Source organism: Rhinolophus sinicus, linkage group LG14 (assembly GCF_036562045.2).
Source record: "Rhinolophus sinicus isolate RSC01 linkage group LG14, ASM3656204v1, whole genome shotgun sequence".
Lineage (NCBI taxonomy): Eukaryota > Metazoa > Chordata > Mammalia > Chiroptera > Rhinolophidae > Rhinolophus > Rhinolophus sinicus.
Window position 1 is genome coordinate 48965957 of NC_133763.1, and position 24145 is coordinate 48990101.

Here is a 24145-nt window from a genome sequence, read left to right on the forward strand (position 1 = left end):
CAAGAGGGCGTTTGCAGCAGCCATGGGGTTGGCTTTGGCTGTGGGGTGAGAGAGCAATGAATGGGGAAGCTATACCTGAATATGGGTGCTCTGAAGAGGAACCCCCTCCCATCTCAGGTTTTTCAGAAGCATTTTTACAGGAACAAATGCCTGAAATGCTGCCTACCATGATTGGTGAGGAGGGGCCTGTTCCTATCCCTTCCATCTTGTAATATACGTGCACATTAGTAAATAATCAACAAACATGAACAGCATTTTGTGCCAGGTGCTGGGCTAAGATTTGCCTAAGAGGCTCATTAAAACCCGACGTCTGTCTCCGTCTTGTGGGAAGGACAGAGCCCACAAGCTACTGGAAACCCTAAGAAAAGTGCTACAGCACGTGCATGTGAAATGAGCCTAGAGGAGGAAGTAATTGAGCTGAGATGTTTGGGAGCATTTCATAAAGAGAAAGGAAGCTTGTGAGTGAAGGCATGAGGCATGAGACTGTCTGGCAAGTTCACAAAGCCAGCTTCATATGGGTTGGATGGCATATTGATTTTTTTCTTAAAGATGATTTTCATGAAACATGCCAATGGCACTTGCTGATCCTAAGGGTTTCACCTTTTGAGGTTTTTTCCCCCCATTCATTGGTCCCTACCATATGCTCAGCGTATGTTTTTGAGATTCCTGCCCTGGGTTAAGGCCTGGCACAGGGCAGCTGCTTGGCACTGACAGGCGCGAACCCACCCTTTGGGCCTCCTTTGTGCTGAGGTTGAGCTAAAGGTCGGAAGGAGGGCCACCAGGGCTGTGCTAGCATCTGCAGTGAGCTCAGAACGTATGTGTTGTGACTGCTGTAGAGACCTGGAAGGGGGTGGCCTGGAGCTGAACAACAAGGTTGTCTGAGCAGCTCTGACCTTGAACGCTGTTTAGTTCTCCGAGCCTTTGTCTCCCCTTGTCAGTAAGGGACAATGATGCCTCTCATAGACCTGCAGTGAGGATTAAAGGGATTAAAGTGGTTTGTGGGAAGCGCCCGAGGCACTTGGCGGGCTTAGTTTCTTCATTCCTGGGCCTTTCATTCAACGTAGAATCCCTTGCATAGAAATCCTTGCACCACACAGCCCCGTCCGTTGATCTTGTAATGTTCAGCCAGATCTGGACGGAGTGTCCTAACAGACAACCCATCCCCTCCTATTGGAAAGAGATCACGTGACCTCTGGTGAGGGGTCCCTTGAGCCCATTGATAGCTAGAAAAACAGGCCGAGATTGATGAAATTAAAAGTCGAGCTCAATTCTCAGCCTCCTAGCCACTTTCCTCAAAACTCCCTAAGCAAACATATTCTGTGCTCTAAAGTGGTCAGATCCATTCTAGAAACCCAATTTATTTGAGCATTTCAAAATGTCTTCCTAGACTTGGGTGGCACGACACATAATAGGACAAGTTTCATTGCATCGCCCTGCCTGTGACTGTCCACTCAGCTGGTGCCACACAGAAGATGCTGTTGACTCCTTTGTGTTACTTTGCTTTGTGGCACTGCCTAACTTTCAAGTGGAATTTCATTCTTGTGGATCTTGGCCGGGAAACAGTTTTGCGGAAGCTCAGTGGGGGAGGCAGGGCAAATGCTGGAACAGGAGGGAATTGGCCTCAGAGTGCTGACGCCTGGAACTCTGAAACTGAGACGTGTGTGTGTGTGTGTGTGTGTGTGTGTGTGTGTGTTTAGTGCGTCCCCTGGAGACCTGAGGTTGCCTCGTGGTCAGTGGGCTGGTCCATTCTTCACATCTCTCTGAATATAACATGGTGAGGTGGCTATGACATGGCTCAATGTCCTGTTCCAAAGAATCACTCCACCCTCTTGCCTGCTCTAGGTCACCCTGGGTGGTTGTTTTTTTGCCCACACAAGGAAGTTCTTTATCTGCATGTGATGCAGGATCTCAGCTCCCACTTCCCCGCACAAGAACACAGGATACGGTGAGGCCAAAAAGGAACACCAATGGAGCCACGGGTAGGGAAGTCATACCGCTACATTGTCAATGGCAGCTGGTCGAGACACAAAAGCAAACATTTGCCAGTACCCCAACGAGGGTTCTTCCTGCACCCCAGTCTCGCTGGAGGCCAGACGAGACACAGGAAGTAGGATCAACACTTTGCAATCCACAATCTACTTGCTAACTGCACTTGCTAGCTGCAGTTCGCTGACTGCTTCTCTGCCAACTACCCTGCCAGCGTAGCGTAGCCACGGCAGTTATATTAGTGGCTAATGGCTAATTGGTTACAGCTTATGGCCATCTAAGAACCAAGCCAGCACCTCTCCACGTGAGGTCGAGAGCCTGGAAACTGCTCTCTGGGTCTCTGTCCCTACACTGCATGATATTAGCACCACTTAGGGTGAAAGTGGTGACAGGGCAACTGGAGAACTCATTTCTTCCTACGTTGACCTTACACAGGAAGAGGGATTTGCTGAGAGCTAGCAGGAGTGTCATGCAGGGTGTCACGTGGGATCTCTGATCCCGCTCCCCGCATAAGAACACAGGACATGGTGAGGCCAAAAAGGAACACCCATGGAGCCATAGGTAGGGGAGTCATACCATTGTAGTCTTGCTGGCGGCTGGGTTGGAGACACAGGAAACAGGAGCCACACGATCTGCAACCTGCCGTCCGCTTCTCTGCGAACCAACCAACCCCACTTGCTAAGTGCAATCTGCCGTGCTAACGGCAATCCGCGCTTGCTAGCTCAGCCACCATCTGCTGCTAGTATAGCCACGGCAGTTATATTAGTGGCCAATGGCTCACTGGTTACAGCTGATGGCCAACTAGCCACAGCTGACGGCCATCCAGTCACAGTTGATGGCCATTTACTACCTGAGCCAGCACCTTTCTGTGTGAGGGCAAGAGCCTGGAAACTGCACTCCTGGCTCTGTCCCCACAAGGAGTCAAGTTTAATGAGGTGGATCCCAGAGCTATCGAGGAAGGCTCTGGGGAGTGAAGAAGGAGAGTGGAAGGGGTGGGAACTTCTGTGTGATGGTGGCAGTAACCAGTGCCGTCCTGAGTGCCCTCAGTTGAATCAGGGCTGATAGTCAGCAAGTGTGCAGGGGTCTGGGTACCATCCATTCAACTGGTCAGCACCCGGAAACCCCTGTTATAATTTTTTTTTTTTTTAAATGGGGAACAAGTGTGTTTCTCCAGGGCCCATCAGCTCCAAATCCTCCTTCAATCTAGCTGTGGAGGGTGCAGCTCAGCTCCAAGTCCAGTCACCATTTTCAATCTTTAGTTGAAGGGGGAGCAGCCCACCATCCCATGCGGGAATTAATTGGCAACCTTGTTGTTGGGAGCTCGCGCTCTAACCAACTGAGCTAACTGGCTGCCCCTCCAGCAGCTCAGCGGCAGCTCATTGTCTTCAATCTATTGGTGGAGGGTGCAGCTCACTGGCCCATGTGGGAATCGAACCGGTAACCCTGTTGTTCAGAGCTCACGCTCTAACCAACTGAACCATGTGGCCGCCCCTCAAATAGTTTTAACATCATCCGTGCATTGTGTCCAAATGACTGCTGAGTGGAGGCAGGCTTGGCCCCAGCACTGGGTGCTATAGGAGGTCCTGGCCGCTAAGGCCCATGGAGGCGGTTTTAGCACCAAGAGCTCCAGGTGAACTCCCATATGGACAGAAGGCAAGGCCCAGAGTCTTCTCTCCAGAGCACAGGTGCATGTGGGCTTTTCTCCTAGGACTATGGACACGACTCGGGAGATCTTAAGAAAGGCACATGGTGTCTCGCCAGGAGTGCCACACTAGACTGAGGGCCCCCACCAACGTGCACAGTGGAGCAGGCAGCAAGTGGCAGCAAAGAGGGGCTGCTAAGCGGCAGCCACAGCTGGTGTAACGGGGTCAGAGCTGAGCAAGTGCAGGCGAGGGCCTGGAAAGGAAGTCCACTGGTACTGGATTCACTGCTTACACGTGGCTTTTTCTCGGATTTTCCGGTGCCTCGGGGGACACGGACAGCTTTGGGCGAGCAGTGAAGTGAGCGGGCCCAGCATCGCATTCCCAGAGTCGAGTGTCCCATCAGCCCCAGGCACCCCTAGCCAGCCCTGCTCCCCACCCGTGGAAACCATTCTCCTCTCCAAAGTGTCTGTTTCTCGTAGGATGGCTGAGGAAACTTTCTAAAAGGAAACTAATGACAACAGCATGGTATCCTGCCCTTCTTCCCACTCCCATCCTTAGCTCCTTCCCCACCTCCCGCAACCACTGCTATTTCATGAGGGGATCCTGGGAAAAGAAATGCCCTAACCCAAGCGGTCCAACAATCCTCTAACAGAAAAATTTCCTGACAGGTATCAAAAGGTGTCATGCGGGAGACCCTGCTCCCTGTGCCATTTGTCGTGCAGGGAGTCATGAGGGCTCTCTGCTCCCGCTCCCCAGATAAGAATGCAGGATATGGTGAAGCCAAAAAGGAACATCCACAGAGCCATATGTAGGGGAGTCATACTGAAGGCTGGATCCACACTGTCTGCAACCCGCCATGCTAACTGCAATCCGCGCTTGCCAGCCCAGCCGCCATCTTCTTGCTAGCCCCCCATTTGCTGCTAGCGTAGCCACGGCAGTTATATTAGTGGCCAATGGCTCACTGGTTACAGCTGACGGCCAACTAGCCACAGATGATGGCCATGCAGTCACAGTTGATGGCCATTTACTACCTGAGCCAGCACCTTTCCATGTGAGGCTGAGAGCCTGGAAACTGCACTTTGGGGCTCTGTCCCCACAAAAGGTTTTTTGGGGGGCTGGAGAAACCAAAATCTTACCCTGTTAACCGGCGTTTATTTGTCCAGATTAACTCTGGCAAAACATGACTAAGGAGATTTGATCTACAGCTCCCCTAGTCCTTTCTGCCCCCTGCAGGCATCTTTCCATCAGAGAAGGAAAGCTGGAGGCCTCAGCTGTTTCACCATCTGTGTTTCCCCTCCCCTCCCAAGGAATGGTGTGGCAAGGGGAGAGGGAGAGAAGGGGATTGTAAATTGAGTGCTCTGCGATTTTACTACTGTGGGGCAGCTGCAGGATCTAGTTGGGGGTATCAACGAAAAAAACATCCAGCCTTAGATAAACTTAAAAGAGTTTATTTGAGCCAAACTGATGACAATTGCCGGGAAGCAAAGTCTCAATGGATTGAGAAAATGCTCCAGAAAATGGCCTTTTTGCAACTTATTTTATACATTAGAATCAAAGAAGCGGGGTTACATGAAATCCATTGGTTGTAGATTAAGGCTGTGGGAGAAAGCAAAGCGGGGAAATCTCTGGGATTGGATAAAAAGCAAAATGGAGAGATACACACTTCTTTTATACTGGTGGGCACAGGATAGTTAATAGCATTTACAGCACATAGAGATGGTATTTGGGGAACAAGATAACAGTGAGGGATTTTGTAGTTTCCTGCTCTGGTCTGGTGGGTTGTGCCTCCTGGGGGGTCCAGAAAAAGGGATTACTCTGACATTCCAAGGGTATGTTATCTTAGATGCAAAAAGACAACAGATAGGCTCACTTAAGGTAAAGTTTGACCTTTGTCAAGGAAGCTACAGGCCAAGGATGTGACTTTCCCCCATGGCCCACCTTAGTTAGGAATTTTTATGCTTACGCCATCCTATGTGGTTATTTTCAGTCTCCTGAGCTTATCAGGTTTAACATGTGGCCCCTTTTCCATACACAGGGGAGAGTAAGGGCCCCCACAGCCAGGAGGTCTGGCAGGATTCTCTGTGTGTCAGCTGGTGCATTTTTCATGTTCTGGTTTCCAGGAAATACAGGAATCATTTCTTCCTCAATCTTTTTTTTTTTTTTTAGTATAACTTTATTGCTTGTGATTTTTGTTTCTGTGCACAATCGGGGCCTCGTTGCCCCTCATTTTTATTTATTTTTTATTATATAAGTTTCAAATGTACAACATTATAACTCAACATCTGTATGTGCTGCAAAGTGATCACCCCCAAAGTTTGGTTACTGTCCATCGCCATACAGTTGACTCCCTTCACCCCCCCACCCCCGACTTCTCTGTCTTTTTAATTGTGTTATATCAGCTTAGTCCCAGGTGTAACATTTAGAAATTCACAGAAAGTCTTAAGAAATGAATCAAAGTATAACAGCACAGAAATGTAATAATAATAACAGTAATAACAAAGCTATACCAAATGATAAGCAAGCTGACGGCTCTTGAAGGAGACGGCCGATCAGCTACAGTTCTGGAGGTCAGTGATTCAAGGCTGGGCCTCCGCTCCATCTCTTTTCCCAAAGGGCCCCTGGTCCACATCACAAGCTCAGGGCAGTGATGATGCAGGAAAAGACATAAAAGGCCCCCTGAGGGTGGCCCCTCCCTCTACAAGGCCCAGGCTTATGCAGCCTGAGGTGTCTGATCCAATCTATTTACCAGCTAAGAGTGGGTTGGTTGTTGGTGGTTTTTTTTTTATGATTCCTGGGGGAGAGCTCTGCTAGCACACGCTTCCCAGAAGCCACTCCACGGAGCTGTAGAAGTTGAAACAAACAAAAGCAGGACATTCAATGTCTCATCCTGGGCATCCCCACCCGCAGTACCTTCTTCCTGCCCGAGGTGACAAGGTGGCGGGGCTGTGCCTGGGGCAGGGGGTGTGTGGTGTGTGTGTGTGTGTGTGGGGGGCTCTCTTAAATGCATCCTGAGGTCTTCCATGCTCCACTGCACCCCTCCCCCCAGCCCCAAGCCTGGATGCCTGAGGGACTTGTGCCCAACACCAGCGCCACCACCACCAGAGCTGGAGCTGAGGCTGGGAGGTGGGCAGGGTCCCCATGACACGTTCTGCCTGATAGGAGAGCAACCTGGGCAGTGCAGAGCTCCACAGAGTGCTGACCGACATAAAATCCCTATTTCAGCTAAAATCTCACTGGGGTGGCTTTATGGCTCATGTCAGCCATTGGCATGAGACAAGTCCTCTGAGCTGCAGCTTTTCTCTTCTAAGGTACACCAGGCACAGTGCTGTGCCCCTCCCGCTCTGCTTCTGGTGACTGAACTAGCTTGACACATCTAATAACCCCCTTTGCTGCTGATATGCCCTTCAGAACCATATTTTAAACAAACAACTCCTGGCAGTACCAAAAGCTGGTGAACATGCTTACAGAGTTGCCTTCTCAGCCCCACCCTGCAGCCTTCTGTCACCTCGCCCATCCGGTCCCTGACAGCCCAGGGCTTCAGTGGTTACAGGGAACTGATGGCACCCTGTCCTGTGCTTTTCCTGCTTTCTCTGGGTCTCTCCTTTATCTGTGGACTTCTTCCTCCATGCCCTTGCTCCACACCCTGCCCTCAGCAAAGCTTCTTTTTCCTCCCCGTCCCCTGCCAAAGGACAGCAGCAATCCGAAAGCCAGAAAAATATGGAGGATGTATTCGGGCGTGGTGACTGTATTTACTGAGACGTATGTGTTGCAAAAGAAATTGCTTCTCACTCTTCCATTCAGCGGCGTACCTTGCCAATTTGGAAGATAAACTGAAGGCAGGCATCTGGGTCCACAAACTACAAGATTTTAATTCCGAATACTTGATTTTTCCTTTAAAAAGTACCATAAAGAATTCTCCCATTTCTTCACTCACCCTAAGTCTCTTCCATTAAACTCTGCTCGCCTTACGCCCCTCCCCCCTTATGTCTCAAACCTCACTGCTTCTCTGCACAAGGAACACTATTACCTGGGTCTAAGGCTCCCTCCAGCCGAGGCTTACTGGTTCTAACAGGTCCCCAACACCCTGTTTCCTTATGACTCTGTCCTCAACACACTGCTGTGCACCTTTTCTGAAGCTACTGATTCCACCCCTCTGGAGTAGTGAGTTCTATAGGTTCAAGTTCACAGCCTGCTTTCCCTTGTGGGTGCTCATTTTGTTTCTCTCAAGCATCTAGGGAAATGTCCTACTATGAACAGATCAGGTAAACAAGTTGACTCTCTTCTTCATGTTCAAGATTTAAGAACATGCCCCTCCTCCCCGAGTTTGGCTTTCCAGGGCAAAGAGCTCCAAGACTTTTACTTGGTCTTCACGGCACAAACTCCCCACCTCTGATCATTTCGGGAGCTACAGACCCTCTCGGGCCTGGTTACACCATCAGAACTGCATCTATTTCCCGGAGGAAAAACTTGATGCCACCAACCCTGCAAAATCTCACTCACTACCTTTAGACTGGACGCCGGGCATACTTTCTGCGATGTAGCTCATCCACTCGCTCCAGGTACCAGGTGCCTGGGAAGAGGCTGTTTAGGTCGCCAGGAGGTGAGAAATTCACTGTGGAAGGCAAGAGGCAATACTCATCAAGCGCTCTTTGGGGTTGGGGGAGACAAAACAGTAACAGGGACACCTATAGCTTCATGGTGACGCTCTCCTAACTGTGCTGCAAGGGGCTGCTTGGTCATCGACTACCCAGGGACCCGGCAGAAGAACCAGAAGCAGACCACAGTACACACCATGGGTCCCAAGTTTTGCTTGAGAAAATATGGTTACAGTGGTTTTAAAACCACTATCTGGTCTGTCCTGTTGTACCTTTAGCTTTGGTTTACTTTACTTTTGTTGCTTTTGGGGGCAATATTTTGTTTGGTAGGGAAAGAGAGCAGTGGGGCGGAGACAGTACAATTTATTGATAACTTATTTATGTACATGAATTCATTCAATCTCTTTGCTGATCCTGCAAAGTTGGTGTGAGTTTGGAAATGAGACAACTGAAAGTTCCATAATCTTCCCAAAGATAAAGAGCTGGTGAATGTCACAGGTCAGTTTAGATTTGGATATCTAGCTCCAAAGTCTGGGCTCTTTCAACTGTCACATAGGTGGCATTTTCAAAGACCATACGCCTGACTTCCAAGGGACTACATTGTCCAGTGCCCTGTTTTGGGTGGTTAGCTACAGTCTACACTGAGAAGCCACTTGCTGCCTCCTCCCTCTTCACAACTCTGCCTTCTGCTTCCCCACCCAGTTCTCACCCCTGGGCACCTAACAGATCTTCTGCCAATCATATTTCATAGGCATCTCCACCCTGACCTACGATATTCTAGACTTCTGAGGAGACCTTGGCTCTCAGCTACTGAGAAAAATTGCCTTCTCCTTCCCTCATCCTGCTTTCCCTTACCCTTGCGGTAGAATTGTTCTCTTTGGTTCATTATTTCTGTGAACTCCTCAGCAGACATACGCTTCCGGGAGGCCAGGCGTTTTGGCAGGTCCGAGATACTAGATACCAGCTTTTCCAGGGGGGAGCCTGGAAAGCAAAAGCAAGATTGATAAACGTGCTTCCCTGCCACGATCACAGCTATTGTTCCCGAGGCCAACAGAGAGCCAGGTTCTGTGGGAGCTTGAACTGGCGGCAGTTCTCTGTGTGCAGATTACAACGCCAAGAAGTAATAAGGGTCAGAACACATCCTGTCAGCAAAACATACGGGCAGACACTCATGTCACCAAGGTACATCCCATGTAGCACTTAGACGCATGCCTCAGATCACACCCGCCATCAAACATTCAACAATATTCACTGGCTATCTCAAACCCACCAACTTCTCTATAACCAGCTGCAACCAAACCATCATTACCTCTTGCCTGGACTCTTTGCTGGAACAACCTGTCTGGTTTCCCCATAATCACCTTTGCTCCTCTTTAATCTAGTCTCTCCATAGTAGCCATGGAAGGGCCTCAGATACATAAATCAGATAAGTTTACTCCATTGTTTAAAGCCCTGTAGGGATTTCCTTTGCTCTCAATCACATTATTCTGCCAGGGCAGGAGGGAAGGAGCCTCAGTAGCAGAGAGGTAGAAAAATGGTCTTTTTCAGCACATGGATCTTGTCAGAAGTGCCTGATAGAAAGACGGGACTCACCTGGCGAAGCATCCTGGGAGGCTCGAAATGAAAAAAAACTTGCCGCCAATCCAGAGCCATAGGAGAAGGCACCAATCCTGGAACCAGCCAAGTCCTGGGCAGAGTGCCTGCAGCAGAAGAAATCAGAACCCAGAAAACACCTTGCATTATAGTCTGCCCGTCAGATAAACCACCAACCTATCAGCCCAAGCGAGTCTACCTCTTGCAACTTAGAGATGGCTTCTGGGCACTCTACACAAAGGGTTTTTTGAAAGACCTTGGGGATAGGCTCAGGCGGTATATATTATTACAAATTTTAATACAGTTTTTTCCTTTCTTAAAATGTGTATACTTTTTTTGGCACCCTCTGTATATGTATCTCCTATGTTATATGCATGCACTATAGAGTACAAGTGTTTCCTTATAAAACCCCCAAAATAGACTGTCAATAAAAATAACAGTTAACATTTGGGCATCTGCTGAGTGTTACAGTTTTCATTGCTTTAGACATTTAACACTCATCCAAACCCTAGAAGGTACATATTATTACTGTACATATTTTATAGCTGGAGGAAGTGAGGCATACAGAGGTTAAGTATTTTTCCAAGGTCAAAGCTAATAAGTCGTAAAGAGATTTGAACCTTGGTTGTGGGCTCCAAAGCTAGGCTTTTTTAACTAGAGAGATTTAAAATAGATGAGAGAAAAATATGCATAAAAGTTCTCTTTTCTTGCTGCATCAAATAGAACCTGAGAAAAATCGCACAGTCCCTTCACAGTACAAAGTGAAGTAATACACGTATTTCACTTTGGAGACAACTGTTTAATATTGATAATAAACCTGCCTGTAGTACATACATCTTTGAAACAAGTTTCCTTCCCCTTTCTTCCTCCCTCCCTCCCTTTTTCCCTCCTTCCTTCCTTCTTTCCTTCCTTCCTTCCTTCTTAAAAAAGAAATCTGAACCATAAGAGGAACTGAACTGGACTGACCCCTCAGATGGGGGTTGGGAGGTGGGGTGGGGGATGGGGTAGGAGGTGGGGCCGGGCGCAGAACTCACTGGGACAGGAGAGAAGCGAGGCAGCCATACAGGGATGAGGTGTACGAGTTCCCGTTGTGTGTGGAGAAGTAAAGGGAAGACTTGGTTTTCCTGTTGAACATGTCTAGAGAGGCCTTTTGAAATGCCTTTTCCACGTCCCTGTTGTTGTAGGTGTCTTCCAGCTTCAGGCCCCTGCGAGGCAGCCAGAGGAACAGGCCAGGTGAGAAGCCACAGGAGGGGAGGGAGGCAACAAGGGGAGAAGCACCAGCTTCCAGAGAGAAGACTTTTGGGCGCATGTTTTCATTATAGGATATTTGGAAATACAGAAACGTGCAAAGAAGAGCATGTCACTTAGTGCTACCCTTCAGCGGGAGCAGGGCTTCCTATTTTTCTTGTGGAATCCATCCTTATTTTCATACAGTTTATTGGAAAATAAAAATCACACCATACATTCTGCTAATCACACATCCTTAGTTAATTTTCTCTATGACATCAAGTCATCTTCTATAACATTATTTTTCAAGGCTGTAGAATGGGCCAGGATGGGAACGCTACACTGACCAATCTCCCCATTCCTGTTCTCATTAGTTAAAATACCACAGTGAAAAGCTTCATGTTCTTTTAAACACGTGAAATTGCTGCGCCAAAAGGCATGCACCTCTTTAAGGCCTTAGCTTCATGTTTTCCTTATTCCTCCCCCAAACCCGTGTCTCAATTTATACATCCACCATTGCTCATTTTTCCACAGCCTCTCCAATTCCGGGTATTGACATTTTTTTAAAAAGCGACGTAAGGAACATGGTAACTTGTTTAACTTTGTTACTAATGCGCGTGCACATTTAAAAATATGATTATGTCATTTCTCCTTTGAGGAATTTCTTATCCATATCTTTTGTTCAGTTTTCTACTGCGGTGTTTATCTTATTATTTATGAGACTTGTGCATATTAAAGATACTAACCTATTCTCTTTGCTATATGTTAGAATTTTTTTCCCCCTCACGGGGAAGGTCTTATAAGCAGTGTTTGTGGTAATTTGGATGTTGTAGTTAGTGTCAGGGTTAGTAGCAGTAGTTAGTAATAGCGGCAGATACTGGTAGAATACTACACACCTTGAAATAAACAGTTATCCGGAAGAAAGGGATAGATGCCCTTCCCAGTGGGAACTCTTTGTACTGAAGATTCTTCTTTTCTAAACTCTCAGAGTAATACATAAATAAATGGCATCCTTTTTGCTTTATTGACATTTAAAGGGGTGAGCTAGACTAGCTCCATGTCATAGATGGGAGAAACTGAGGCAATAAGCAAAACATTCATGAGGTCGATGGCAGGTCAGAATGAGACTGGACCCTCCCCAAGTGGCCATCTTGTACTCTGATTATTTGCTTCTAGGTGTTTCTGTCCATATAGACTGTGAGAGCCTCTAAGTGGGGATCGTGGTGTCACGTTGATTTCTGTGTCCCTCGAGTTTAGTGTGGTGCCTGGCATAGCTGGTGTTCATCAAATGTTTATCGACTGAATGGCATAACCACACTCCCTTTGCTCCTTTTCGTATTCTCTGAAGCTTCTCACAGTCACTTGATCTAGAGGTCCTGGCCAACTCCCTGTGCTCCCTGAGACAAAAGGTGGAGGGCCTCATGCAGACAAGAACCCCTGTAAGGACTTGGTGTCACTTCTATTGTGTTGGAGGATGGTCCCTTTTTTCCCCACAGCAGTGGCTTGTGGTCCAGACTCACGGTGTGCAGAAGCCTCCTCCTTCCTCACCTGTCACGAGCCTCTAGCCTCCCCACGTCAAGAGGACTCACCTGAAGGCCTCCAGCCCCTTATAGAGGCTGGTCTGTGTGTCACTGCTGGCTGACAGGAAGTCATTGAACATCAGACGAGCCAGGGATTTCTGGACCAACTTGCAGAAGGGTGTGTGGAAGATCATAAACTGTAAATCATCAAGAGTGAAAGGTCGATCGATGCCAGCTGGAAGAGGAAGTGTGACAGCAAGGATGTGGCGTGACAGATAAGCCATTGAGACCCACTCTCCAAGATCTAACTGTACCGAGGGATGACGAGCTCTGACCTCCAGCAAACACGCATAAGGCTAGTTCATTCATTTTACAAGCATTTCACTGAGCACCCTCCTTATAAAGAAACAAGGGAAAAAAACAAATATATTTTTCCTATCTACTACTGCCAACCTCTATGACAGACAATGCCTCCAAATCAAAACTGTGTTCTATATTTTCCTCTATTTCCCAGAGGAGGAAAGAAGAGTCTCCAAAAATATGAGGCTTAGTGATGTGTCCAAGGTCACCCAGCTTTGGGTTTAGGCTCCGATGTCTCTGACTCAGCAATACAGATTATTCCTCTCATTTCAAAGAGGAGGGCAGATGCATCCTCTGCCGTAGGACAGCTGACAATTTAGTGCTGAGATCCAAGGCTGTATCGATCAAATTGCATATGAGAATAAGGAGTAAAATTAGAATGCCACAAGAATTCAGAGGAGGCCAGAACAATTAGCTAGCAGCAATCTGATAGTGGATGGGCAGAGGCCCCGAGAGGTTCAAGTTGACTCCTCAGCCATGGGGGGTGGCTGTGGCAGCTAGCATTTCACCCAGTGCGGTGGAAAGGGGCAAGAAGTGGCTCCTTTTGTCACCCGTACAGCATCCATGCTCAGCCCATGCTTTTTCCCACACTGAGATCTGCCTTTTGCAGGGCTAAGCAGGTAAGAACCCTTTCTATTTTTTAAAAGCAGCCTTCAGGGTAGTTTTAAAATAAACTTTGTTTCTTTTCTGATTATGAAAGTAGGACATATTTTTTTAGCCAGAGAATTCTGAAACTAAAAGTGAAAATAAAATCGACTTGTAATAGTACCACCTAGAGAAAAATCACTGATAGCAGCATACCGAAAATACAAGTAAGATTTGTTAACATCAGCAAGACTTTAAAAGGTGGCCAACTACAAACCAACAGTCAAATCACTCCTGACTTCAACAGAAACACATCTAGACCCAGTAGGATGGGGTGGCTTACTCACCGTCCTACCTCCCCAGGTGGCTGACACCCACTGGTTTCCTACTGGCTTTGAACTACGTTGTTTACTTTCTTTCATTTAGCTCAAGTTAGAGGCAATTTCATACTTGGATTTGGATAACTTCCAAATTAACTTGAACACAGGCCCAGGGAAAGGCATAAGCAGAAGAGGACACGAAACAAGTCTCTTGAGATCATTTTCAGAGGCAAGAAGAGACCTTATCTTAAGCGTTTAGGACAAACTCTTGGCCCCATGTACACAGAGACCCCACTTTCACCCTCTGAGCCCCATACCTTTCTTCCACTGGTTCTGGATTTTTTGACGGTATACTGTGTAACATCGGTCCAAGGCCCGTAAGTAGCACTGGATGGAGAGCTTCCCGTCCACCAGCGGGTATTCTGAAGCCCCATCCGGTTTGTAGAAGTCATATACGTTCTCCATGTGGGTCCCCCGGAGCCCTGGCAAGGCACATAAGGGACTCAGGGACTCCCGGTGCAGCCCACATAGAGAGAGCAAAGGGGACGGGAGGACCACATGCAAATGGTCTCCTGGTCTTTACCTGTCTGGTGCCCAAGCCCGAGCCCACTCAACATCCCTCACATGTTCAAGGGAGCTGACTAGATTGTTGCTCTTATGTGAGTGAGGTGTACATTTTCCTTTCCACACCTATATGGGCTTAATGAAATCTGGAGGAGGCACCAAAAGTCTCCAAGGAAAGGCTTTCCCTTTATTCCCAATTATTTTCTTTCATCTTCAATGGCCAGTTTAGCTCCCAAAGGTCCTTGTCAGCATTGACTCCACCCTTCATCATCCCCATGTGATGGTGCAGAAGAGGAAACCTCGCTGATGCCTCGCTTCCCTTTCTCTCTGCCCTCTGCTCCCCAGTCAGGCCTTTTGAAGGCAAGTGACATCGTCCCCAAACCCATCCTTCAGCCCTGAGTAGCGGGTATGCCAGTTTGGGATTAGGAACTATGCATTTGGCCATGCCATGCCCTGTCTCTTGGTACCATGTATCCATAGGTCACTACAAACCTCTCTCGAGGACCAGAGGGGCGTTGGGTCCAACCAGCATTGCCACGGCTCCAGCCCCACCTGTGGGGCGGGCATTACCACTGGGATAGACTGCGATATCTCCACAGACCACCATTGCATAGCGACCTGTCACGAGAGACAAGAAATATCATCATCACTACCAAATCCCGAGTAGATTGAGTGCCCCCGGTGTGCCAAGCACAATTTTATATACTGAAGATAGACCAGCAAGCAAAACCCAAAATCCCTGCCTCCTGGAGTTTATGTCCTTGTGAGACTCAACATGACACATTTGAAATGCCAAGTCAAAACTCAGCGTCCTGTTACTCTAGCTGCACAATACTCACTTATTCAGAATTCCGTTTCTGAATTCCATGAAAAATGTATTAGCTGGCACTTTGGGAGATAATTTAGGTTTGTACTCATCACCTTCTAGTCCTCTGTGGCTGAAATTCCCTCCAATAGAAGGTCAAGGGATAGGGAGGGAAACTAACATTTGAAATACTAGCTAGACACTAGTTATTATCAAACTATCCTTAAAACCATCCAATGAGGTAGGAAACACCTACTGCCTTCCAGAGAGATTAAGTAATTTGTCTAAGGTCACCCACTTAGTGAATATGGAATTTGATTTTTAAACCCAGTTCTGACAGGATTGCCAACCATGTGCTTTGAATGACTTGGGACTACTTTCATTGAGAAAAGGGTTTATGTTGAGTAACTGCATTTAAAGTAAGCGATCCATAGTTACTACCTCTATGTTAGTCAGACTATTATTCAGTAAATGATTGTTGTCTTGACTATTATTTTTCCACTTTCATCTGATAGTACTGCGCCACCCCCCCTCCACTGGAGTCTGTGGGACAGATAATGGCGGTGATTTCAGTATTCTATCTAATCTGTAAGGAAGACCCTGGGATTTACCCCGGTACTGTGTTGGGAGCCATATTTCTATATAATTGAATCCTCACCATAAGCCTATATGTCAGATACAGTTATCCCCTCTTTATAGGCAAAGAAATTGAGGCCCAAAGAACTGAAGTCACTTGGCCAGAGCCAACAGCTAGTGGATAGTATGATAAAAATTCAGAGTCAGGATTCCAACCCAAATTCAACGAAACCCAAGAACCTTCTCTTAAGAATTATATACCATATATATATATATATATATATATATATATATATATATATATATATATATATACACACACACACTTTTCATTGGGGTTGGAGTTGGAGTGTGTATATATATATATATATATTTGGAAACTATAAAAGAGTATTTCGAAGCCATTAAGGAAAAAAATCAGTAAATTTGGCTACCTAAACATTAAAACTTTCTATCAGATACAAACTCAAAGGACAAACTGGGGAAGTATTGCAATAGTTATAACCAAAAAAAGCCAATTTCCTTCATGTATAAAAGTCTCATTAAAAAATACAAGGTATGTAATAGGGGAAAATGGCCAATAAACATTGCAAAAAAATCGAAGCTGTCTTGTGAAAAAAAGGGCAAATCAATGACAATATTATTTTACTTATTAAATTGACAAAGATTAGAAAGTTTGATAACATGCATTGCAGGAATGTACTTTAGTACATTTTTTTTTTTAAGTGTGTTTTTCCAGGACCCATCAGCTCCAAATCAAGTAGTTGTTTCAATCTAGTTGTGGAGGGCTCAGCTCACAATGGCCCATGTGGGGATGGAACCCGCAACCTTATTGTTAAAAGCACCGTGCTCTAACCAACTGAGCTAACCGGTCACCTCTAGTACAACATTTTGAAGAGCAATCAGGTATATTCTATTGATACTTTAAATCAACATATCCTGCAATTCCACTTTTAAGAAATCCATTCTTACAACACATTATCACAAGCATGCAAACCTATTGTACACTGTTCATGAAAACAATGATTTATAACTGCAAAAAACATACAACTATCAAAATATCCATCAATATGGCACCAATTAAATAAAGTTTGGCATATCCATCAATAGGATATTATGTAGCTTTCAAAAGAATGCAGTAAATCACATATATATATGTGTTTATATACATATATGTATATATACATATATATATATATATATATATATATATATATATATATATATATATATATATATATATATATATATATATATATATATATATATATATATAAATGTATGTGAGATAGAGATATAGAATGATCTCAAAGCCATCATAGAGATGAGGAAAAATACGCACAATGTTAAAAACTAAAACTGAGTAGAGATGTGTATGCTTGCAGGTACATAGAAAAAATCTGGAAGAACTCACAGAAACTGTAGTGTTAAGTTCCGGAAAATGGTAATGAGGTGCCAAGGGGAACTTTTTCTTCCCTTTTGTGTATGGGTATATGTTTTTTTTTAACTATAAATTTCAATTACTTTCACTAAAAAAAGATAGGGCAGGTGAGGTCTCTCAGCGCATCTGAGCCAGTACCACTCTTTCCTTCCCTCACACGTTTCTGTCTCTCAGGAATGATCTGAAACTTCCTGGTGAGTCTCAGAAACACTTCCTCTTATCCAAGTGTCCCAGGCGGATGGTTGGCCAGGTCCGTCAGAAGCAGAGATCTCATCTACACTGGCCTTGTCTGGTATTGGCGGTTGTCATTAAGCTCAGGTTTAACACGATTTTTGTTTTAATACAAACTAACAACCCACATCTCAATGGTTTGTTTTTTAAGTATGTTGCCCACCAAACTATTATATTGAAGGAGGAGGCATTTGTAGCCCTCTTCTGTGGCATGCCCAGGCATTCAGCAGAATCTGCTTATTTGAAATGATATGTTTACAGCTGATGATGCTCCCAAACATAGGCTCGGATATTTGCTTAAAGGCTGGTGAGTGTCCCTTGCCTTTTATTTCTACTCTCCAACTAAATGCTTGGTTGGAAACATTGGTGGTGATGATCATAGGGATTGCTGGAGAGGTAATAATATAAGTGCCAAGCAGGGAAAGCACTGTGAAAACAGATTTGATGATATAGAGACTGGCATATCCCAAATCAATGGAACCACTGAGGGTTGGGCCATATGCAGGGCACTCAGAAAAAACACTGGACAGGTGTATGTATGGACCTCCACTGCCTTGCTGCAGGAACATAGACAAACCATTAAACTCTTCTTGGCCTCTTTTAAAAATAAAGAACACAGGATTAGAAAATCTCTAAGGTTCCAGCCGACATCAAGACTTCGTAATTATTTTTATCATTAGTGTTCATTATGGTTTCTAAGGTTTTATTTCTTGTTTCCAACTTAGTAAATATAGAGTGCTTTGATTGCTCAGGTACTCTTCCTTTACGTCTCCATGGATATCTTATTCAGTTCTTTCACCAGCCTTCAAGGCAGGTAGGCAAATAAGAATCTGAGGCTCAAAGAGGTTAAGGCACTTGTCAATGATTGTTGGCAGAGCTAGGTTTCTAACTCTCCACTTGTACTGTTTCCCTTGGACATTTTTATGCTATCACAACAGGGTTCTTCCTTCCAATATAGCATTGAGGGAAAATATAAGATCCAGGGTAACGTTAATATGCAAAAAGCAATTTCCTAGGAACCAGGCAAGGGAGAAAGAGTAGAACTACTCTGTGTAATAGCCTATCTGTTGATTCTTTGGGTCTATTTTTACCAGGGTGTTTTCCCCTTGATGTCTAACTTGTAAGAAAGATATCAGATCTTCCATTTTCTTATCTGTAAGTCGGGGATAACAACCACTTCCTAGGCTGTGGTAAGGACTAAATGAATGGCTAGTGAACATGCTACCTCATTAACTGCATAAAGTTATAAAAGTCTAAGCGCTTATCATCATTGTGGTTGTTGGTTGATAGCAGCAGCTGTGTGAATAAGTTGTCCCGCCCTCCCTGGGGAACGGAGAAGCAAAACTAAGGATTCAGTTTCCAGCCCCAACTCCTTTCTTGTGTGACCTCTGGCAGCACATACCATCCCAGGAGCTGGACTCCAGCCAGTTGGCAGCATTGAAGAGGGAGGCAGTGCCACCGTAGCAGGCATTGGTGGTATCTATGCCCTCGATGTCAGTGTTGCCTGAATCCTGGAAGAGCTCCATGAGCACTGTTTTGATAGCCTTGGACTTGTCGATGATGGTCTCGGTGCCCACTTCTAGCCGGCCCACAGAGTCCCATGGGAGCTTCGTGCGCTCCATCAGCCGCTGCACCACTGTCAGACACAGAGAATTGACATCCTCTTGGACTGAACAGAAGCCCATATGGGTTTGACCCAAGCCCACTGTGTACTTCCCTGCTTCCACATTGTTAAACTTCTCCAGGTCTGTTTGGTCGACATATTGGGCTGGGAAGTAGAGCTCCAGGGCAAGGATGCCCACATCTTTTGGCCAAGTATCCGTTTTGGCTAAGGGGACAGCAGGGACTGTAGAAAACCTGCAGTAGAAATAACAGTCAGAATCCCATTAATGGTCTCTAGTGAGTTTCCTCAAAAAACAACACAGCGATTTCTCTCTCTCTCTCTGTCTCTCTGTCTCTCTCATATATATATGTTATCAGCTTAATCCAAAGTTAGGATTGTTATGCATTTCTGTTGAATTGACCCTTTTACCCTTATTAAATGTCCTTCTTTATCTTTGTGATAGTCATGCTGTAATGTCTACTTTCCCTAATGTTAGTAAATCCACCCTAGCTTTTTGATCACTGTTTGTATGGTATAACTTTTCTTGTCCTTTTATACTTTTAATTTCTAAAGGTCTTTTTATTTAACATGCATCTATTCTGAACAGCATAGGGTCTTTTAAAATTTTTAACAAGTCTTGCAATATTGGTGCTTTAATTGGAGTAATTAATCCAATTATATTTAGTGTAATTACTGATACAGTTAGAATTGAGTCCACCATCTCACAATTTGTTTCTATTTGCCTCATATGTCCTTTATTTCTCCGTTTCTGTGTTCTTTCGGATTAAGCAAGTATTTATCATTCCATTTTATCTCCTCTTTTTCTTTTAGCAATGACCTTAAGTGATTGTAATATGCACACTTGACTTATTATAACTCAAATTAATATTTCTGCTACTTTGTGAACAGTGCAAAACCTTACTTTTTAAACTTCACTTGAAAGTTAAACCTTTGAACTATTACTGTCATATAGTTTACTTCTACATATGTTATAAACCCCACAGGACATAATTTTAAAGATTTCACCCACTTTTAGCGTGCCCTTCTCATTATCCCTCTTTCTCCCCTTCTTTCTGTTTTCTACGCAAGAACATACTGACAATTTTTCTACTCTTTAAGGAAGTCTTCTGCTTGATTTTATCCTCTCTGCTTTTTCTGTTTTGGCATCCCAGTATTTACTGAACACGCCCAACACAGTGCTGGGTTCCAGAGGCACAGCAGTGAATAAGATACCTTTTGTGCCCACAAACAGGGCACAGCCCAGTGGAAGAGGCAGACTTTTTTTTTCTTTCTCCCCGTTCTTTTGCCTCTGTCCCCCCCCCCCCATCCAAGCCATTGTTTCTCAGTTTAGTTGTGCTCCCTGGCCCATGCTGGTTTTATGAGCCTTGTACCCCCACCCCCCCCCCCGGCTGAGGCAGTCGGTCACCAGTCGGTTGGCTGCTCACAGCAGCTCATGGCAGCTCCCACTGGCTGCCGGCCGCTCAAGCTGGCCACCGGCTGCTCACGGCAGCTCAGCAGCCCACACTGACCTGTGGCTGCTCACGCAGCCCAGCTCCAGGGAAAGCTGTTGTTCACAATCTTAGCTGTAGAGAACGCAGCTCACTGGCCCACGTGGGAATCAGTTGGGCGACCTCAGTGTTAGGAGCCCGGTGCTCCAACCACCTGAGCCACCAGGTCGGCCGTGAGGCTGACATTTTTATAGCAAAATTTATAGTGGAACAAACAAAGATTGTGAGAATACAGAAGGCAGAGAGTAATTCTAAATGGGAGCAGAAAGAAAATGGTGAAAGGGTCAGTAGAAGAGGAAGGAGTGATCTGTTTTTTTTCCTGGAGCCACTTACCTCTCTTCAAAACCCCTGGTGAAAATCTGGAGTTTCTCCTTCCAGCTACAAGTACAGAGCTCACCAAGTCCACCTCCCATCTGCTCCCACGTGAAATCTGGTCACTTTAATGCTACTCTTCATTTTATAGTTGGTGAAATCAAAGCACACACTGGTGAAGTGATGAGCTCAGAGTAACTTCACAGTTTGTCACATGTTAGAAATCTTCTGTCCTTTCACTGCCTTGGGTGCCATCTAGTGTGTGTCACACTCATGAGTGCCACCAAGTCCCTTTAACTTGTATCTGGCCACGGAAGAGTGACAGGATGGCTCCCCAGGCTTATAAATTTAGCTGTATGCCATAGGAACTGTAACTCAGATTGAGTGTGTTTGGGCTTCTGGAAACCCCAGTTCTCCCATTGGGGGGGGGGGTGAGTCACTGTGAAAGTCTACTGTGAGCAAAGTAGATCATATGATCCCAAGATAGAGAGGCAACGTGATAAATGTTCACCCATATCTGACAAGAGAGGTTTGGGGTTTAGTTACCTGCCCTACTTATTTGGTGTCCCTCCAACCCCCAATAATTGGAGTTTGTACTCTCAAATATTTGTGGAGGAACTTCCCTAGTACCGACGAGCTAATGGTTAGCCAGTCCTGTGCTTGGCTGGTTTTTCCCTCAGCCTCATTCTCACTCTGCTTTCTCTGAGATCACTCCTTTCCTCTCTTCCCAGTTAGGAACCTACGGTAGCAAGGAGAGGTTCCAAGAATCAGTCACTTGGTAACTGTTGTGACTGTCTGGATAGGGGGCTATTCTGGATGTAATCCAGAAATGGATAACAGAGTCTTGAAGAAAACTTAACATGCAGAGGTTTCCAGAAACATCGGAGCACTGGAGTTCAGAGTATACTTTTAATCTTGTGCTTTCTCTAAGGAACAAACATTCTATTTCATTTAACATCGGTTTTGTTCGGGTGTCGCTTGGTTCAAGAACACGCATCAAGTTTTTACTTCTTTACTTCATCTCACCTCCATCCCCTTTGTTTCAAAATCAGCTATTACATTCCAGGCACAGGGAAGGGGCAGAGAAAAGAGGAAGTCAAGATTCTTGAGGACCTCCTCGACCCGAGGGAGGGATGAGATAAACACACACACACGTACCCCAACTGAGAGTCACAGTGTGTGACCAGGGTCACAAGATAGGTGTGGGCAAAATCCCACAGGTGTCCAAAGGAAGCAGAGTCCCTGTGGATGGGAGGGTCAGGAAGGGCTTCATGGAAGAGGCTACATTTGAGGTCAACTTTGATGGGTGAGTGTAGCTTCCGCTGATGAAGAATTGGAGGACGCTTGAAAGGGCAGTGGCCACAGTGGGGGGCAATTGAACAGGTAAGGATGCCTGGAGTGGAGAGTGAAGGGAGTAGGGAGACCATGCATGAGAAAAACAGGTGGGGACCACAGAGTGGAGGGCACGATTCTTCCCTCATTTTCCAGGCAGTGAAGCACATGCTGAGATGGGATCAGGGCTTTAGAGCCGCTGCAGGTTGGGTTAGAGGGGACAGACATACAGAGAAGAAGAGACCCATAAACCCATAAACTCTCATTCAGGCCACAGGAAACGGGACTAGGTGTGAGTACAGAAACAAGGGAAATATGGACGATGATTCCCAAAGTTGGAACCAACAGCGCCAGAAGGAGGGGCAGGCTGGTGATTACTGAGGTTTGTCTCTTGGAGGGCGGCCAATTGTTATTTATTGAAACAAGCAAACCCACGTCAATCTCGTCCTCACAAATTCAAAAAACAGGTGAAACTCTGAGCAGGGACATTTGACCTGTATGCAGGGGGTGGGGGAGAGTGTGGACGAGGTGGTGAGTCATAAAGAAAGTAAGGAGGCTAAAGAGTATCACCTCCTCCCCCGCACATCCACTCACCCAGGTTCCCTGGGTACCAGGCCAGGGAAGACCTAGGTCAGTCATTTTTCTCCGTATTCATGGAACGCAGTGTAGAAACGAGAGGAAAGGAAGGGCTAGCCCTAGAATCCTAGAATGCAGTGATGGCTTAGGGGTCCCGGGGGGACTAGCCATGGCTATGTTACCGTCCACACTGGGAGACTGCGAGCACTCGGGGCCAGACTGGGGGAATGTTTACAAAGAAAAGGACTGCACATGTGCTTCCGTGCACAAGCTGATTGCACGTGTGTGTGTACACTCACATCTCATTTCCCCATTGCAGGAAATCAGGGGGCTGAAGAACACGCTTCGTGTCCTCAGTCCATTTCCAGTGTTGCTGCAGTAAGTTGCAGCAGCTGGTTTTTACCAACACTGCCATTGGCACAGAATCCTGAAGGGGCTGGGGGTAAAAGTGGGAACCGCGGCGGAGGGGAGAATGCCGTGGGCCCTGGTACTGATATTTCCACTGCTTCCACAGCTGGGGGAGTGAAGGATGTCCTCCTTCACAAATAGCAGAGGTTTGGGATCCTGGAACTCTGTAGCTGAGAGGGGCTGTCCATTTAGAGATGAGGTAACAAACAGACCCCGAGATATTAACTCGCTTCTCTAAAGCTGTGCACATACCTTGCCAACATCTGACTGGGATTCTAGGGGCTTTTCCTTAGGGCAGGCACTCTGCCTATCTTTTACTAGTTCCATGACGCTTCTCTAAGCGTGGCCTGGATAGTGCCTGGGAACAACGTGACTCACCTTTGGTGGGCTGCTGAGAGAAGGTGACCAGGGAGGAGAGACGCTTCCTGCATCAGTCTCTTCATTTGCAAGACCTGCTTTGCCGGAGTTAATAGCCGTTGCATTTTCAGCGGAGCGTGCAAAAAGCCAGACAGTCCGTGGGAGAGATGTCCCGCAGTGCCCAGTACGGCTTTATAGAGCCCTGAGACTCCTGCCTCCAGAAAGCCCCACCCCTGCTTATCGAGGCTCAGTTGGCTCCTAAAACTGGGCCAAAGGTCTCCCTCAGAACATGGGCAAGTCAAAGAAAAACGTCATCTATGCAACATGTACAGAGCTGCCCTGCTCCTGGGCATGCCTGGGAATGGATGGCTCTGATTTCTCCTTTCCCGGGCTCTTGTGGCAGCCTTAGTGATGCCCAGACATCTCAGCAGGCTACGATGTCCCTTGGAACGTATCCGAAGGTAACCCCACCTGGCCTGTCTTGGACCCTGGCTCCTCACCTGAGTAACTCTCGCTTGGTGGTCCAGAATGCTCTCTGTGGAGTGAGCTGTTATTATTTTAATGTATTCCACCTAATAAGAGAAATTTTTCCAAACCCTTTCA

At 46.2% G+C, this 24145-nt stretch overlaps 1 protein-coding gene across 1 annotated transcript; it reads right to left on the bottom strand.

Moving 5' to 3' along the window:
* Window positions 1–6332: 6332 nt before the first annotated feature.
* Window positions 6333–23724, bottom strand: HMGCS2 (3-hydroxy-3-methylglutaryl-CoA synthase 2). Its single transcript, XM_019730577.2, has 10 exons — window positions 23564–23724; window positions 18849–19303; window positions 14886–15011; window positions 14147–14311; window positions 12634–12799; window positions 10852–11022; window positions 9818–9924; window positions 9080–9205; window positions 8133–8241; window positions 6333–6470 (listed from the first exon to the last, which is right to left on the bottom strand). Exons 1-9 carry the CDS (start codon window positions 23665–23667, stop codon window positions 8135–8137), a joined length of 1527 nt encoding a protein of 508 aa, XP_019586136.1. The 5' UTR covers window positions 23668–23724; the 3' UTR covers window positions 6333–6470; window positions 8133–8134.
* Between the last annotated feature and the right edge of the window lie 421 nt (window positions 23725–24145).